This window comes from Cebidichthys violaceus, unplaced genomic scaffold (assembly GCF_023349555.1).
Source record: "Cebidichthys violaceus isolate CVI_PGR_0920_01 unplaced genomic scaffold, fCebVio1.0.p SCAF_151, whole genome shotgun sequence".
NCBI classification, from domain to species: domain Eukaryota; kingdom Metazoa; phylum Chordata; class Actinopteri; order Perciformes; family Stichaeidae; genus Cebidichthys; species Cebidichthys violaceus.
Genome location: NW_027176320.1, coordinates 211,716 through 230,068, shown reverse-complemented (window position 1 = coordinate 230,068; position 18,353 = coordinate 211,716). Strand labels below are relative to the sequence as shown.

Sequence of the window (18,353 nt, the reverse complement as noted above, 5' to 3'; positions counted from 1 at the left end):
ACAAGGAACTTTCATTTTTGTGTTGTTTTTGGCGGTCCCTGTGGACAAAAAGTGATACTGTTTTCAGAGCACCAGACTCCCTTTAGGAAACCTCTCATTTCACAGCATCTTTATAACCAGTTAAAAGTTCCTCATAGTAACTTTACGTAAAATATATAAGTCGGCTATTTATTCCACATCTTCCATATAGTGGTCCGTCATGGTCCAGACCATATTTTTTGCCCCGGCGTTGACCGTTAGAGGCCGCTAACGGTCTCACTATGCGACCGGAAACGGAACCAATGGCTCCTCTGCTGTCGTTAGTTTTGTCCGTTGTTGTTAGGCAGGTTGTCAGGGGCAGCGCACCTGCTAAGCTAACCTGTAGCTTAACCTGTAATAGCTAACACGGGATTTAAGGGACTTCAGTTAATGATGACACATTTATTTATCAAAGAAAACGACTCGGAGCTGCCATGTTTCTTCGTGTAGAAGCAGAAGAAACGACAGTGTCGATTTTTTTTAGTATCGAAACAGCTCGTTAGCTAGCTAGCTAGATTTAGCTAACAAGCTAAACAGAGGTGTGATAAAGACGTTGGCAGTAACGTTGCCTCGTAAATAGATATATATCCAGTGTACATATATATATATAATAGTATTTGATAATGTAGTATGAGAGTCTCCTGAATGATGATACTCCTTTATAGTAATATTCTCTCTTCTTTCATTGTTTGTACACACGTTGTAAAAGGGTCAATATTGGCATAACTTTGTAAATGTAATCTTATATTCTGTTTTTAGGTTTTACTTTATAACATCTGCCTCCTGGGACTACAGATACAGCAATGTTTTTATTAATGTGAAGTGTCCCTTATCAAATAAACCAATAAATAAAATAATTTAAAAAAAGAAAAAGAAAATGGAAGAAGAAGCTCAGGAAGATTTAATGGAGGAGGAAGAAGAAGAAGAAGAACACGACGAAGACAACGTGCCGCTGTCATCGTCCCTCAAAGCTCCGTTTCGCGCCTCCACCAGAATGCAGATCCAGAGAAGTAACGTGTGCTCTCGTGCTTACTTCGTGGTGGTCATGGTGTTCTTCCACGTGTACATCGTGAACGTCATCGGCCTGCTGCTCTACGTTCACTACAACAACGGGCCCGGGGATGTGGTCAGCGACGACGGGGCCAAACCAGAGGTCAGCACGAGCGAACCCTCGAGAGAGGAGCTCCACGTGGAGGAGGACTACAGTCAGAGCTTCAGTCTGCCACGCATCGAGGGGATACGGGTGAGAAAAATGGCATAAATTCAGTACGATGATCACTGATGTACGATCCTACGGTCCTTGTTAGTGCCACCCATACACAAGTACCGCTAGTGCCACCCATACACAAGTACCGCTAGTGCCACCCATACACAAGTACCGCTAGTGCCACCCATACACAAGTGCCGCTAGTGCCACCCATACACAAGTACCGCTAGTGCCACCCATACACTAGTGCCACCCATACACAAGTACCGCTAGTGCCACCCATACACTAGTGCCACCCATACACAAGTACCACTAGTGCCACCCATACACAAGTACCACTAGTGCCACCCATACACTAGTGCCACCCATACACAAGTACCACTAGTGCCACCCATACACTAGTGCCACCCATACACAAGTACCACTAGTGCCACCCATACACAAGTACCACTAGTGCCACCCATACACTAGTGCCACCCATACACAAGTACCGCTAGTGCCACCCATACACAAGTGCCACTAGTGCCACCCATACACAAGTACCGCTAGTGCCACCCATACACAAGTGCCACTAGTGCCACCCATACACAAGTACCGCTAGTGCCACCCATACACAAGTACCACTAGTGCCACCCATACACAAGTACCGCTAGTGCCACCCATACACAAGTACCGCTAGTGCCACCCATACACAAGTGCCACTAGTGCCACCCATACACAAGTACCGCTAGTGCCACCCATACACAAGTACCACTAGTGCCACCCATACACAAGTACCACTAGTGCCACCCATACACTAGTGCCACCCATACACAAGTACCGCTAGTGCCACCCATACACTAGTGCCACCCATACACAAGTACCACTAGTGCCACCCATACACAAGTACCGCTAGTGCCACCCATACACAAGTACCGCTAGTGCCACCCATACACAAGTGCCGCTAGTGCCACCCATACACAAGTACCGCTAGTGCCACCCATACACAAGTACCGCTAGTGCCACCCATACACAAGTACCGCTAGTGCCACCCATACACAAGTACCGCTAGTGCCACCCCTACACAAGTACCGCTAGTGCCACCCATATACAAGTGCCAATAGTGCCACCCATACACAAGTACCGCTAGTGCCACCCATACACAAGTACAGCTAGTGCCACCCATACACAAGTACAGCTAGTGCCACCCATATACAAGTGCTGATATTTTACATTAAAAGTAGATTGCTTAGTAGATTGATTTTTAACATTCATCTTAAGCTCGTGCATTTAAACCTTGTGCATGTGTTGACGATGCTTACTGTCCGTCTCCAGGTGGGACATGTCCAGCAGGTGTCCCTCGTGCCAGACCGAACCCACGAGATGAGGACGCTGAGCCTGAAACCTCTGCTCTTTGGTAAGTGCTCTTCATAAATAAATTACATTTCATGGGATTTTTTACAACACACACAATGTTTAATTTTTCTCAAAAGCTGTACAAATATAGACCGGCGATTATTTACTTAAAATTCACAGATATGTACATTTTCTATTAAACATGTTTTTATTTCTTTGACCTCCACTTCCTGAGCGACACAGTGTTGGTACTTTACGAGCTGACTGCACATCTCCACCACAACCAGAGAAGTTTGCGTGATCATTTGCACAATTCACAGGTTTTCAGTTGATTTCTAAACGCTATGCACACTTTGCAGCCGTTTAATGCAGCTCAGTTCTTTTTTGAATCTTCTGACCTATAGCACACACGATCTCCTAGCTCCTGCATCTGTGATGTTTCCACTTGCGCGCGGCTGCCACCAGGTTCTTGTCCCGTCTTTGCCAGGCGTACGCCGCGGTGACCACCAGGCGCTCCCCCTGCACCGTGCCCGTCACCAGGAAGGCTCCGCCTCGCGGGCGGCGCCGCGTCATGTTCCTCACGCAGGTGGCGTCCCGCTCCAGCCACAGCTGTACGCGGGAGCGGATCTGCCCGCCGATCAGGGGTCCGTGCTTCAGGACGTCCAGTTTGGCGGCCAGCGAGAACTGAGACAAGCTCCCCGGGCTGAACTTGAGCCGAGTCAGACGCAGTTTCACGACTAGGGAAGGAAAAGAAGACAAAACACAAACCGGTATGAGTGGCATCAACTTCTTCGAGGAGCCGTGTGCTCTTTGTGTCTACATTATTAGAAAGCTGAGGAGAAGGTGACAGAATATTGACACTCACCAAAATCACTCCGACAAAAGGTCTCCAGTGTGTCCTTAGAAGAGGCGGCCTCCTCCAGCTCACAGTCCCGACAGCTCGCCTGAGGCACTGCAACGGCAAAACCACCATTTAAAATAGTTTGTTGAACGCAGCCGACTGAAGCGTGTGCGTCCACATGGCCGGATTCTCACCTCTACGTCCTCCCGTGTGGGCGGAGCCGTCGGTGATGGAGGAGATGCACATCAGGTGGTCTGCAGGATACTGGTCGCAGTGCAGAATGTCCGGCCACGGGTAGCCGTAACAACTCATGATCGGTGCACAGCTGTCCCACACGGACTCACACAAACTCCTGCAGGGAGATATGAGCCTGACGAAGAAGAGGCGACAGGATTTAAATCAGTAGTGGACGGGTGGAGCACAGAAAGAGACTGGATTCAATCACGCCTGGTTGCTTGTTGTTCTTTAAACGGAGACGTGCTAACGTGACATAAAGGAGATCATAGTGCTTTGATGGAGGCACCGGTATGTATCGCTGTCAAAAAGGTGTTAACCCGCGATGACCCCGCTCAACTTTGTAGTTAAGTATCTTTTTTTTTTTTAATACTATGAATCCGGCTACAATACTACAAAACAAAAACTTGTCCTGTGAACATCACGGTTTCCACAAAAAGTCAAACTTAAAACGGTTGACCGTAGGGCCGGGCGATAATTATATATGATAATTCCATCAATGGAAGCGTATCGTGATGAAATCATATGTGGAGCTATCGTTATACACAATAACGTTGTCTAAATTGATCAAAAACAAGCTCCTACTAACTCAAACGTCTCAGAAAATCTGACTATTCTGCACTCAATATTCTTAATTTAGTGAAGAAAATAGTACTTTTAAGTATTTCATTCACACAAGAGTATAGAAAACAATGTGGTTATTTCATATTTATTTCAATATTAGTATTTTTTGATCAGCCTACCAGATAAGTTGCAATATCCTGATTCATATTGTTATTGTTTTGGTCGCCAAAGTTGACAATATGTGTGTGAATAGAAAAGGAAATCCCTTGTCAGTGTGAACGTACCTGTCGAGGCAGAGCGGTGCAAAGAGGGAGCAGAGGAAGATGCGGGCGTCGGGGTGACACTCCCTGGCGAGCAGCGGCAGCCAGCTGGCGCTCTGCTGGACCGCCTCGGCCAGAGACTCGTGGCCCAGCAGGTTGGGCATCCTCATGGTGTCGTACCCGATGTTCTGGCACAAGGCCATGCCGGACGGGACGGGGACGCAGCGGGAGGAGCCGCCCCGCGACCCCCACCCGCGGTCCGCCTTCACCCACGGGCAGCGTGGACCCGAAGCCGGCGGCGGACCCGCCGGGGCCGAGAGCTTCGGTGCCGCTCGGCCCGGCGAGCAGAAGGAGAAGCAACGGCCGGGAGGCTGGACGGGAGGACCTTGTGATCGGAGGAGGGCGGAGCGCCGCAGTCATCCTGTGATGGAGGGCCGGGGAACAAAAGGAGGAGCGGGCCTGAAGTCGGCTGAATGAAGCCCCCTGTGTGACAGTGCAGGACAGGCTGGAGGGATAGGTGTGTTTATAGTGGGGCGGGGGTGATTCGCATAGGAAGGGGAGGCGTAGGAACAAAGAGGTGGGGCACTCATTAACGTGTCTTTAGAGACGTGGATCCTCTTGTGTTTGATGTCAGATGTAAGCGTGTTTGACAGCTCAAGGTCTGTTCAGTAGACGATTCAGCGTTTGGATATTTCAGGCTGTCTGCCATCTCCACAGAGACTGGTCCTCACGCAGTGAAACTCCTCCAGCCCTGTCCGCCCGGACCTCAGTGCTTCTACCTCATCTATTCATTTCATCCACCTCACCTGCTGAGAGGGATGTTTTTATGGAGCCCGATTGCTCTCGAGAGACAGAAGATGATGTCTAATAAACCATAATAGCAAGGAGACGGTAGAGCTGCCCTGCAGAGCGATAACCTATCATCACCTCTGGGACATCGTGATGGGAATTTAACGCTATTTCTTGATTCGTTTTCTTCGGTTGATCAGATGATGAATCGAATAAATGGAGAAATGAATCAGCAGATAATCGGTAGTTGCTGCTCTCTCAGACATCGGTGTCGCCCTGCTGCGTAGCCGTGACCTGATTCCTGTCCAGACAAGCAGGTCACTTCCTTTCCGGGGGGTGGGGTTGGTCCCCCTTCATTCATATCAGTTATCCAGATTAATGAGGCTTGACTGGACAATAGGGATTAACCAAGTTGGGTACAGTGTAAAAAAAGACACGGGTGACAAACAAGGTCTCCACTGTAACAGACAGCCAACCTGCCGGAAGCCTTTGATTAGGAGAGGAAGTGACCTCGAGACGCTCACACAGAGATCTGAATACACCCGTCTACTAGAACACCTAAAGTGGGCCACGATGGAGCCAAAAGTTGAGAGAATATACAGGGACACGTCTCAAAACCAGAGCACATAAAGACACGAGATTGACTACTTTTGTATCTTACTGCGTTGTGCTAATTGATAATAAAAAATGACCCAGAAGCCCTCGCTGTTTCCACCGTCGCTCATTAAACCCGCCCGTGGGAGAGGCTGTATCCCACAAGTGGCTCCCAGGGGACTGACGGAGGGGAATATCTCCGGCTCATTATATAGATGCACTCGATAGAGTCCTGTATACGTTCACACCTCCTGAAGCATGCTTTAAAAGCCATCGTTCATTAGCATCACGCTGTTCCTCCAAAGGTTAACTGTGATGCAGTATACGAACCCGTCGGGTCTGACCATGATGAGCCTCTGAAGTCTATGTATATATATATAACATGTGGAGTGATTTAGCATCTTAGCACAGATCAAATGAGCTTGTTCTGAGTCCACGTTTCACTGTGATGAGATCTCTTTTTTTTCTTTTTTTTTTAGGGGCACACACATGCTAATCATGCTACTATTAGCATACAGTGATCAAAGCGTCTGAAAGTCGGCCTCTTCACACTGAGAAGGTTTTGTCGGGCGATCTAAAGTAATCCATTTAGTCTGACAGATCAAGCGACTAGAGATCTTCTAATCCCCTTAAGTCACACCACTCACCGTCTTAGGTGTGTGTGTGTGTGTGTGTGTGTGTGTGTGTGTGTGTGTGTGTGTGTGTGTTGTCGTCATGTGTGATCTTCACCAGTTAAACTGGGAATGAACCCAGAACGTCAGCCTCACTTTGCATGTTTTTGACGAGCGTTGCATAATCTCGGCGGCGCTCTCTTTGATCGGTGGTACATCCTCCATCCTCGCTCTAATCTCGGGCAGACAGAGGGGCCTGCTGGTGTCACCATAACGTGGGTCTTTCATCTCCATGATTGTGTGTTTGGTGTGTTAATTTGTGCTTTAAAGTAAGTCCAGTGAAATGTGAATGAAATGCGTCTCCATTCCAGACGAGGATCTTCTGAAGCCTCCGAACCACACGTGTCCTCTGACCTCTGTCTGTCTCCTCTGTTCCCGTCCAGAGGTGCCCGGCTTCCTGTCGGAGGAGGAGTGCCGGGTGGTGGTGCAGCTGGCTCAGCTCAAGGGTCTGACGGAGAGCCGGACGACGGCCCCAGGTCGGGGACCGGAGGAGTCCAGCCAGCCTCTGCTCTCCTTCAGCACGGAGGAGGTCTTCAGTCTGCTGGACCTGAACCAGGACGGGCTGCTGCAGAAGCAGGAGGTGAACTAGATGTTTTAGGAGACGATAGATGAGCCGTCAGAACAGTGTTTGTTTGAAATGAGACAAAAAAATACAAACATTCTGGTCTCTCGTCCAGATTGTGAGTCACTCGCGCTCTCGGGATGGAACCTGGTTGAACCCGGACAACTTACGGCAGATACTCTCTGGTCTGGAAGCCCGTCCAACAGGTCTGTGTGTGTGTGTGTGTGTGTGTGTGTGTGTGTGTGTGTGTGTGTGTGTGTGTGTGTGTGTGTGATTCCATAAAGAGCGCTGCATCGGTTCAGTTTTAGGGCCCATCCAGTAAAAGAATTTGTGAGACACAAAAGCTTTTTACCGTGATTTGAAATGTAACGTTTTTCGACTTAAAGGCTATTTTTTGAATCGTGATTGAGCTCTTTGAGACACTGATACCTGAAGTGGATTCAGTCTGAATACAGAGGCCGTGCTGCTCTCCACTTGTTGAAGCCGGTTGAAGTCTTTAATTCAGTGTCTCTGCTGGTGACAGTTCGTGTCTTTGTGAGCGGTAAAGCCGGACGAGGAGCGACGCCGATGTGACCCGGCTCCATTGTGCCCGACCTCCCAGTCCGGATGTGCCCTCATCCTATCTCATTAAAAAAGTGATTATTCTCCAAACCCCCCTTTTTCTTAGTTCCCCCGCCCCACACACCGGATCCCCCTCCCCCGTCCGGCTCTTCTCTGACCGCCCCCCCAGAGCTATTGTTGATGCTGGGTCTCCATTGAGCTGAGAGTAACCGCATAGGGTCGTCACAAAGAGAAGGGAGGCTGTGTATCAGAGCGTCCAAGAATTCAAGACTAAAATAAAGCTGCACTCCAGGGTTCAGCTCCTTTTTTGGGCTCGACGGAGGGAAGCGATGCTCAGTTGCCAAAATCCGAAGCCGCAGCTTTCAGGCTTCACCAAACTGAGCAAACAGCTGTTTTATTTCTGTCCAAAGACGGACTGAGACACTCGTTCCATCGGCACAATGAAAGTCACGCCAGTCATTGCTCTTCATGTTCCAACAGCTTTATTAAAAATAACCGGCAACATCGGACAGAGCTGTCGCTGATTTATGGCCATAATTTGAGCCAGAGCCATCGTCATGAAGCATGTCCTGCTTTGTGTCGTGCCACGCCCACTGGGACCAAACGTTCAGGGTTTGTTCCAGGCTCTCCTGTGGACACGTCCTGCAAGTTTCATGACGATTGGACAAACGGTTGTGGAAACGTGTCCACCGGTGTGCTGAGACATTAAAGACACTTTACTTCAGTCGGACTCGTGGTGTGAGGGACGTTTTCTAGGTTTGTGGGGTTTTTTCTTCCAAACAATCCAAAATGGCAGAAAATATAGCAGGTGTGCCGATACGGTCCGAGTGGCTTCTTGTCGACCACATTGAGCTGGACGTGTGTCCGACCGAGGTTGTGAAGGGGCGTGGCCTTTCCAAAATCTTGCTTTTGGCCGTTTATTACATCATATTTCTTACTTGCTTCATGTTTCTAGTTCAACTCAGGAGAATTTGAGCTGCTGTGGAAAACGACAAATAATTATCGTAGTAAAAATAACAACATACCAACGTAACATTCAGGTTCTGCCCGATCAGGACTTGAACCGTCAACAAACTGAACTAATCGAGATGTTGTGTAGCTGAAAGTCTGGTTCAATGATTGAACAGAGCTCCATTCATGTCTGTTATCAGGTTATATTTCAACTGAACTATGATGTCCCAGGCTCCCAGCTACTGGAGGGACTATAAATAGTCTACTGAAGGAGTGTGTGTGTGTGTGTGTGTGTGTGTGTGTGTGTGTTCAGGGTTGCTGACCTTAGAGGACTTCAGGCGTGTCTACGATCAGTCTCAGCGTCCCGGACAGCAGCGGAGCGGGAAGCCACGGAGTCATTTCAAACAGAGAAACAAACACACGAGGCTTCACCAAGGACCAGGATCCCACCATGTGCTGCAGACCCTCAGGAACAGGTAGACACACACACACACACACACACACACACACACACACACTTTACAGTAGTAGCCCACACACTCCTGATTTATTATAAACTTGTATTTCTTCCCTCTCTTGTTGCTCAGACTGATCGCTTTGACTCGTCTGCCCTCCTCATTGGTGGAGCTGAGTGAGCCGCTGCAGGTGATTCGCTACGAGCGCGGAGACTTCGGCGACGCCCACCACGACAGCGGCGCCTCTCGTTCAGAGACCGCCTGCGCTCACTCTCGTCTGGCGGGCAACACGTCCGCTCTGACCGAGGTGTCCTGCAGGTGTGTGTGTGATCATGTGTGTACATACAGTTGTTAAATATAGTATCTTTTGACTACGAGGAGCCATCGTTTCATGTTTCCTCTTCTTTTTCCTCCCAGGTATCTGACCATGTTGTTCTACCTCAGCTCTGTAGAGGAAGGAGGCGAGACCACCTTCCCTGTGGCCGACAACCGCACCTATGAGGAGCAGGTGAGTGGGCTTCCTCCTACTTTCTTACCTCTGTGATGATAAACGAGGATAACTGAACATGACCTGAACCTCGACCGGTTCAGGTGCGCAGGAACGCACAATGAAATGCAGTTGTAGCTCATTTTCAACACGACGAACAAAACAAAGACAGTAGAACATGTTTTGAACCTGCATCATAATGTAACAATTCTCTATGCAGACAATATGGCCGACATCTTCACATTAAGAATTAAACACGAGGAAATAAACACCAGAGTCCTCATGATGTGAACTCAGAGTCCTCCTCCTCTGGTCCTCCAGAGTCCTCATGATGTGAACTCAGAGTCCTCCTCCTCTGGTCCTCCAGAGTCCTCCTCCTCTGGTCCTCCAGAGTCCTCATGATGTGAACTCAGAGTCCTCCTCCTCTGGTCCTGCTCTCTGTCCTGCTGTCCGCCCGTCTAGCGCAGCTTGATCCTGGACCACCATGGATCCAGGTCTCTGTGAAGACGTGGACTCAACAGTCACCGACCTCCCGCTGCTTTCATCCGTCTTATATTTCTGCGACCGGGCGTCAGACAGCCAGGAGCATGCTGGGTAGTGGTAGTAGCCTCAGGTGCTAGCTGGGTTAGCTTAGCTTCCAGCTCGTCTCTTCTCTCTGGAGCAGTTTGGTCCGTCTGGCTGGTCGGCCGTGGAGCGCCGGTCGACTCAAAGACCCCTCGCTTCCTTTTCAGATGTTGATGAATGTATTCTGTCATCGTTCATTAGTGCTAAACACGTAAAACAACAACAAATAAAGACAAATGTGTAGCTAAATTCCTGGAATTTGCACCCAAGTGAACCCTAGTGTGGCAGAATGAATGCTCAGACACTCGGTGTTCACAGTGTTGTGTGTCCTAGGCGCTGGTCCAGGATGGAGTGGACTTGACGGACAGCCAGCAGACGTGTGTCAGAGGGAACGTGAGAATAAAACCTGCTGCCGGGACGGCTCTGCTGTGGTACAACCACCTCTCTGATGGAAGAGGTGAGGAGGCTTACCATCATTGTACTCTGGCTTTTAATCCGTCGCCCGCATCAGCTCTGTAAACCCTGTGAGAACATGACTCGTGGGAAAAGAGGATCAGCTGATGATCGACTGGGAGTCAAATTCTGTCTAATTGAAGTTTAGAAAGTCTAGAAAGTCCTCTTCTCTGTCCTTAAGAGGAGACACTACAGGAGCACAAAGTAAGATATCACCATGAAACTTCACCTGTTAGCTACTTTAATTAAGACCAGTATTTATTGTATTACAAGTTTTATGAAATGCTATGTTTAAATATGCAAATGAGGCTTTATGTAATGGTGACTTTTGGTGAATTTAGGAGAAATCTACACGTCTACACGACGTAAACAAACAAAGTATAAAATAAATAAATGCCCCCCCCCCCCCAGGTTGGATGGGGGAGCTAGACGAGTACTCTCTGCACGGCGACTGCCTGGTGAGCCGTGGGGTGAAGTGGACGGCCAACAGCTGGGTGAACGTGGACCCGGACCACCAGCAGCAGGCCCGCTACCAGAGACTAGTTGCTCAAAGGCATCGAGCGAAGTCGGGCATGGAGGAGCACTACCAACCGCTCTCACACAGCGACCTCCACCAGGACCTTTAGCCGGACCGAGCCGCCGCCATCTAAAAGAACTCGAGTCCGTCCTGACGCCGGTGAGGCCCGACAGATGTTTTGTATTGTGTCTGCAGTCCAAATGAAAATTGCACAAAATAGCATCCCAGATGTCTCCAGACAACGAGTCTCGCTTCGTATTATGTCCACGTTTACTTCATACAAAGTACATTTAATCATGAAAGTTTCTATAGATTCTGATATAGAGCTGAGGTCGGCAGAATACATGGTTTTCGGTTCATAAATAAGAAATGCATATGAATGTATCTTTTTAAAATGTGCTGCCACCCTCTATTAAATAGCTCCTTAAATAAGATAAATAATAAGAATAACATATATATAAATATATGGATATTTTAATGTGAGCTGGACACAGTCTTCCATTTAGTTTGCCAGGTTTGTGCTTATTTATTGTTCCAGTTATGATTAAAGCCTTTTGGTAGGAGCCATATCAAAGTGTTCATCTGTGAATGTGTTCCCAAAGGGAAGTCTTCTGTTCTGTTCTTCATCTTCCAGAGTTAATGAGCTTTTACCATGAAGAGTTATCTCCAGGTCCTTCACGTCTTATTCAAACTGAGGTCTTTGATATTCCAAAATGTTGTCATTATTATCCTCACACGTCACATATTTAATTATCTGAGAGTATTTATATATTTATTTATTTGAGTGTTATTTATTTAAGTTAAAGGAATGTGTATTTATTATAGCGTGATGTTGCACTTGAGTCTTTCACTGTATTTTAATGTATTTTTTTCTTCTGTGTCATGAAACATATAAAGCAATGTTTTACTTGTGTAGTTGTGAGTGTGATCAATCTTTGAAACCTTTTGATGTATCCTCAGTGTCCACTAGATGTCGCCCAACGTCAAATACGCCACTGCAAGATCAGTATGAGGCAGTATAATCCTGTTAGCACCAGTTCCTATGGACTCACTCCATCTGGAAGTGCATGTCATATTATTGGCTCAATTTCCTGCCGCTAATAATACGTGAGCAATTGATGAAATACCCCACCTTTTTGATGGCACCTGGGTAAAGACTCTTTGAACCACAAACATCCTCTTTTAGGTTTTTACTCCTATAATAAACAGAGTGGTGGCCGTTGTAGCGGGCTGACTTCTGTATAAACTCAACCGACTATACTGAGGTGAGGTTTTGTAGTGACGACTAAAACGGGCAGCAAATATAACAAGTTAATGCTTCATCAGCACTGTCGTCACAGCGTAGAAAAGCACATTGCTAATCACCAGATTAGTGGCAACTTTTTTGGCCTTGTTTTCTGTAACAAATGTTAAAAAATTTAAACCGTTACAGAAAATGAGCCCAACAGTAGGCCTGTGGCCATTGGCAGCGCTGGGTCTAACGGACCGCCTACTGCGGAGAAGAACAAGCTAACTAGCAGATAGCTGGCTAGTTGTCTAGCTTGCTAATGCCACCATGCCTTAATCAGAATCAGAATCAGCTTTATTGGCGTACGCATACATGGAATTTGACTCCGGTTTCTTCACTGATTACAGAAAATGGGCCGAACAGTGGGCCGGGGGTTCAGCGGCAACGCTGGGTCTAACAGTCTCACCGTATCGCTCTCTGCCGCCAAGAATAACGGCAAGCTAACTAGCGATTAGCTGGCTAATTGTCTGGCTTGCTTGATGCTAGATTTTAATGCTACACTGGTTACACAAAATGGGTCGAACAGTGGACTGGTGGTCAGCGGCAGCGCTGGGTCTAACGGTCTCTCCCTATCACTCTCTGGAGAAGGACAAGCTAGCGTTAGTCTTCTCTGGAGCTGCGTACACTCTCTTCCCAAGCTAACATTAGCCTACTTAGCTAACTGGTCAGCTAACCGTCGCTGGAGCTGTACATGCTATCTTACCAAGCTAACATTAGCCTACTTAGCTAACTAGCCAGCTAACTGTCGCTGGAGCTGCGTACGCTCTCTTCCCAAGCTAACATTAGCCCTCTTAGCTAACTAGCCAGCCAATCCGTTTGCTGGAGCCGCGCATGCTATCTTCCCAAGCTAACAATAGCCTACTTAGCTAACTGACTAGCCAATCCATTGCTGGAACCGCGTACGCTCTTCCCAAGCTAACATTAGCCTACTTAGCTAACTAGCGAGCCAATCCGTCTCTGGAGCCGCGTACGCTCTCTTCCAAAGCTAACATTAGCCTACTTAGCTAACTAGCCAGCCTCGTACTCTCTCTTCCCAAGCTAACATTAGCCTACTTAGCTAACTAGCTAGCCATCCGTCGTTAGAGCTGCGTACGCTCTCTTCCCAAGCTAACATTAGCCTACTTAGCAAACTAGCCAGCTGAGTACGCTCTCTTCCCGAGCTAACATTAGCCTACTTAGCTAACTAGCCAGCCTCGTACTCTCTCTTCCCATGCTAACATTAGCCTACTTAGCTAACTAGCTAGCCATCCATCGCTGGAGCCGAGTACGCTCTCTTCCCAAGCTAACATTAGCCTACTTAGCAAACTAGCCAGCTGAGTACGCTCTCTTCCCGAGCTAACATTAGTCTACTTAGCTAACTAGCCAGCCTCGTACTCTCTCTTCTCATGCTAACATTAGCCTACTTAGCTAACTAGCTAGCCATCCGTAGCTGGAGCTGAGTACGCTCTCTTCCCAAGCTAACATTAGCCTACTTAGCAAACTAGCCAGCTGAGTACGCTCTCTTCCCGAGCTAACATTAGCCTACTTAGCTAACTAGCCAGCCTCGTACTCTCTCTTCTCATGCTAACATTAGCCTACTTAGCTAACTAGCTAGCCATCCGTCGCTGGAGCCGCGCATGCTCTCTTCCCAAGCTAACATTAGCCTACGAGCTCACACTTAACAATCCAACTGATGTGTGTATTTTATTGTATACCATTATAATGACCACGGAAACAGTTCTAAGTCTAATGTGCAGTTATTATTTGCCGACTTTTTTCAGGTCAAGGACGTATGCAGGGTAAAACAAAAAAAAACATCCTTGTGACTCCTCTCTCCTTTTATTGCTGCTGATGCTGTGCGCACTTGTGCTGCGCACTCCAGCCAATCAGAGCAGCCGGTTGGCGTAACAGCGTCCGTCACAGAGAACCGACCGAGGAGCGGACCATCAGCTCCCTCTCTCCCTCTCTCTCTCTCATTCCGTCGAACCCGCTGCATCATGAACACCTCCACGGACGTCTGAGCTGGGGGCTGTTTTTTTTTTTGGGTTGTTTGAAAAAGCCGCAGAGAGATCCTTCACCTCCCAAGGCGCAGTATCATTTCCATCTAACCGTCATCCATGAGATTCTTCAGGCTTACCTTCAAGTGCTTCGTCGACTGCTTTTGATTCTCCCTTTGTCAACGGCTGAACTGACTGACGGTTGCTTTTGTGACGTTTTTTTTTCTCTCCCCCAAAATCTCTTGGCCGAGCTAAAAGGGTTTCGAACACACACCCAAAACCAAAAAAACTGCGATATTGACGATTTTTTTTTTTTCAAAGTAGATAAGAAACAGAAAATTAAAGAGGCAGCTGGAGCTTCTACCGGGTGCTGCCTCTCTCTGAGCCCGCCGGGGTGCGTCGTTAGCCGGGGTAAAAAAAGAAGGAAAAAAAAGACACATCCATCAAACTTCAGCTGCAGCCACCAGACCAGCTTTTTGTGCTTTTTTCAACAACAAAAAATTAAATAAAAATAAAAAATAAGATTCATCGCGTGCTGCTTGCTCAACAACAATGTCACCAGAGTTGGAAGAGAATAACCAAGGTGAGTGTGTGTGTGTGTGTGTGTGTGTGTGTGTGTGTGTGTGTCTCAGTAATGTATTTATTACACCAAATGATTTTTAAACCACCAGCTACAACAGAACCACATGCTGATGAGTTATTGGACCACAGCTCTGAATTTATTCTCTGTGACTGAGAGCAGACTTAAATAACCTGCCTCAGTCTGTGTTCATCACCACAGTGTGTGTGTGTGTGTGTGTGTGTGTGTGTGTGTGTGTGTGTGTGTGTGTGTGTGTGTGTGTGTGTGTGTGTGTGTGTGTGTGTGTATATATATAGATATATACACACACTTAAAGAGGTCAGGACTTTTATCGATGCTCTGGTCAACTTAGAGATGCTTCTAGAACACGTCTTCTGTCAGACTAGAGGAGAGAAAACATCTTAAATACACATTCAGGGGTTGATTTTATACTTTGTTTGTTTACGTCTGTAGATTTATCTTAAATTCACCAGAAGTCACCTTTACATAATGCCTCATTTGCATATTTAAACATCACATTTCATAGAACTTGTAACAGAATAGCTGCTGGTGTTGCTGTGAGTGATGAAGTGGTGAAGTGTGATGGTGATATCTACTAGTTCATGTTGTGACCCTCTTCACCTGGAGACTCTTCTAAATGTCTGGACTTTAACTAAACGTCTCTTTAAAGGAGCTTTTCTATCAATGGAGTTTTTCTCACACTCTGATCCAGAAATCTCCACTTCAGTAGTTCTGACATCCACCAAACTTCACACCTTCATTCCTCTCTGTGTGCTGAAGCTTTCTACTGAGGGCTTTGTCCACACACCACTCACACACTCATTTATACTACATTATATTAATAACAACATGGAGGAAATAGATTATTGTATGTCTGTTGACAGTACTATCTGATTGATGGAGTGATATAAAGACATATCTATAAACTCCCTCTGTAAAAAACTTTGACTCTAATGCGTCAACAAGATGAAACCAGAACTTTGAACCCGACTTTATCTAATGTTCACATTTGTTCTGTAAAATTATGCAAATAAGCACATGTATTATAAGATAATGCATCATTTGCCAAACAGAACATTTAAAAAAGAAAGCGTGCGATACAAAAAAGTAATAGTCTCACTGTCAGCGATCGACTGGTGAAGTTTCGTGTTGATATCTATTCTTTCTTTTACTCTGTTCACCTGTAGTGCTGACTCAGCTGAACAGCATTTTGAAGCTGCTGATAAGGTGCTAAACACAGGACACTTGTTCCCCCAACCAATCGTTGTCAAACACTTACATCAGCATCATGACAGCGTCATCACTTAGTGAAAGTAGGTGACTCATCAGTCTAAAGCTACTCTTACAAACACTCACAGAAACAGCTTTAAGAAGAAGAAGAAGAGAAATCTGTTGAGATGAAATGATCACATGTGTAGATGTTCCTCAAACCGCCGGTGTCCTCTGATGAAGTTTTGCTCCGTAGATGCTGACGTCACTAACCCCCCCCCCCCCCCCCCCCAAACTGCTCTGATCTGGATTCAGCTGCCTCGCTTTGCATCCAGCGGCACGCAGTGACTGACGCTGGATGTCGTATAACTGCACTAATGAAGCGACACATTGCCTTTTTTTTTTTTTACATTTAGTGTTTCACAGGCATTTGATCCGTGTGTGTGTGTGTGTGTGTGTGTGTGTGTGTGTGTGTGTGTGTGTGTGTGTGTGTGTGTGTGTGTGTGTGTGCGCGCGTGATGGAGCAAATGAAAGTGTGGAGATGTACCTCGAAGCGTCTCTCTGCTGTGTTTTGTACCGCAGCACACTAATCACATCATCGGGGGAGGGGGAGGGGCTTAAGCGATGACAACACAAGTGCAGCACGATTTCAGCTCGACCGCTAATTGTGTGAGAGCAGTTTACGCACACAAAAATCACAAATAGTGAGATGTGATTCGGCCCTGTTGCGGCTCGGCGGAGGTGTGTGATGAAGGTTTTCACTGGCGCTTTGTTTCCCTCCGTCTCCAGCGCTGTGGTGTGACAGAAATATCATCTGCAGTCCTCTGTGATGAGAATGTGAATATTGGTGTGTGTTCGTTGCTGCTGATCCCTGCTGTCTTCTTCTGTGTTTTTTTTTTTTTTTTTGCTTCCTTTCTTTGTGCCTCCAGGTGAAATCAGTCTCCCCCAGCTGGAGGCAGGGAACCTGTCCGATGAGGAGGGGGGGGGCGGCGGCATCGGCGGGTCGGCCCGCCCCCTGGTGCCCGTGCCCGGAGCGATCCCCGGCACCGGGTGCGGCGAGGGCGGAGGTGCCGGCCCTCCGCAGACCCAGGACGGGGCCGTGAACGTGAACGTGAACGTGGCGGTGCCGGTGGTGGAGAGGGAGACCTGGACCCGGCAGATGGACTTCATCATGTCCTGCGTGGGCTTCGCCGTCGGGTTGGGCAACGTGTGGCGGTTCCCTTACCTGTGCTACAAGAACGGAGGAGGTGAGTGTATGCACACACACACACACACACACACACACACACACACACACACACACATTTTTAAAATCTCTACGCCCATAGAGTGCTGCAGGAATGAGTCCTAAAACCAGGAAGTGAGGTCACAATTTATGCACTTCTGGTTCCCTCGTCTTGATGTTTTTTGGTTAGATGCCTAGAATAAAGTCTGTGATTAACACCAGCTTAAAGGGATAGTTTGCTCGTTTTGAAGTGGGGATGTATGACGAACTTATCTGTAGTCAGTTTCCGCCAATGAAGAGTGAAGTCCCTTAAAGCTGCATTCTCTCTAGTGTCCACCAGGGGGCGACTCCTCTGGTTGTATAGAAGTCTAGTCTAAAATGACTCTACTTCTCTCTTGATTTATTCCCTCAGTAAACATTGTAAACATGAGTTTATGGTCTCAATCTCTAGTTTACATGATGTTCATTTAGTACATTATGCTCCATTTAGAGTCAAACAGACCAGAAAGAGGGGATGCTTTAGGGGCGGGGCTACACGCTGATTGACAGGTCTCTACCAGAGACGGATACAGCAGTCCACAATCCAGTGGGTCACGACGACTGCGTCCACCTCTTATATACAGTGTGTGGTATTACCGATTGTAGATGACGGTGAACCCAGTTTGGAGAAACACGAGAGCAAAGCAGTAAACTACTAAAAGAAAGGCCCACCTAAAAATATCAACATCCGTTTTAGTGTACGCTGTATTTAGAATATTGTCACCGCTTTATGTTACCATCAGACAGCCCTGTGTGACGGTAATACACTGACAAACTTAATAATCCACATTCCTGCATGCCGGGAGACGCATGAACAGAGGTGGGCTGAGCTCAGGGCCCTGAGGGTCACCTCAGGAGGGGGTTTTGTTTTTGGACCCCTGCAGACAAACCTCTCTCCTTGTTGTGCTCTGCTGATCCCGACAGCTCGGGGTCTGGAGGTCCGCTAAGAGAGGCTGGGACTCAGACAAGTGCT

General features: G+C 47.5%; 3 protein-coding genes across 3 annotated transcripts in view; 2 read left to right on the top strand and 1 right to left on the bottom strand.

Annotated features, from left to right (window-relative positions):
* The first annotated feature begins 618 nt into the window (after nucleotides 1-618).
* On the top strand, nucleotides 619-11,970 carry LOC137872250 (transmembrane prolyl 4-hydroxylase-like). Its single transcript, XM_068710399.1, has 9 exons — nucleotides 619-1,261; nucleotides 2,540-2,621; nucleotides 6,897-7,093; nucleotides 7,191-7,281; nucleotides 8,901-9,063; nucleotides 9,175-9,360; nucleotides 9,460-9,550; nucleotides 10,427-10,550; nucleotides 10,958-11,970. Exons 1-9 carry the CDS (start codon nucleotides 896-898, stop codon nucleotides 11,170-11,172), a joined length of 1,515 nt encoding a protein of 504 aa, XP_068566500.1. The 5' UTR covers nucleotides 619-895; the 3' UTR covers nucleotides 11,173-11,970.
* Nucleotides 2,719-4,740, bottom strand: LOC137872251 (secreted frizzled-related protein 5). Its single transcript, XM_068710401.1, has 4 exons — nucleotides 4,484-4,740; nucleotides 3,596-3,771; nucleotides 3,426-3,512; nucleotides 2,719-3,297 (listed from the first exon to the last, which is right to left on the bottom strand). The coding sequence occupies exons 1-4, from the start codon at nucleotides 4,660-4,662 to the stop codon at nucleotides 2,978-2,980; spliced, it is 762 nt and encodes a 253-aa protein (XP_068566502.1). The 5' UTR covers nucleotides 4,663-4,740; the 3' UTR covers nucleotides 2,719-2,977.
* A 2,298-nt stretch (nucleotides 11,971-14,268) lies between the features above and the next one.
* Nucleotides 14,269-18,353, top strand: part of si:ch211-117c9.5 (sodium- and chloride-dependent creatine transporter 1) — a 19,689-nt gene continuing 15,604 nt past the window's right edge. Inside the window, exons 1-2 of the mRNA XM_068710398.1 lie at nucleotides 14,269-14,910; nucleotides 17,046-17,363. Of these exons, the coding sequence (XP_068566499.1) occupies nucleotides 14,880-14,910; nucleotides 17,046-17,363 (349 nt within the window). The 5' untranslated portion in view covers nucleotides 14,269-14,879. The remainder of the gene's footprint in view (nucleotides 14,911-17,045; nucleotides 17,364-18,353) is intronic.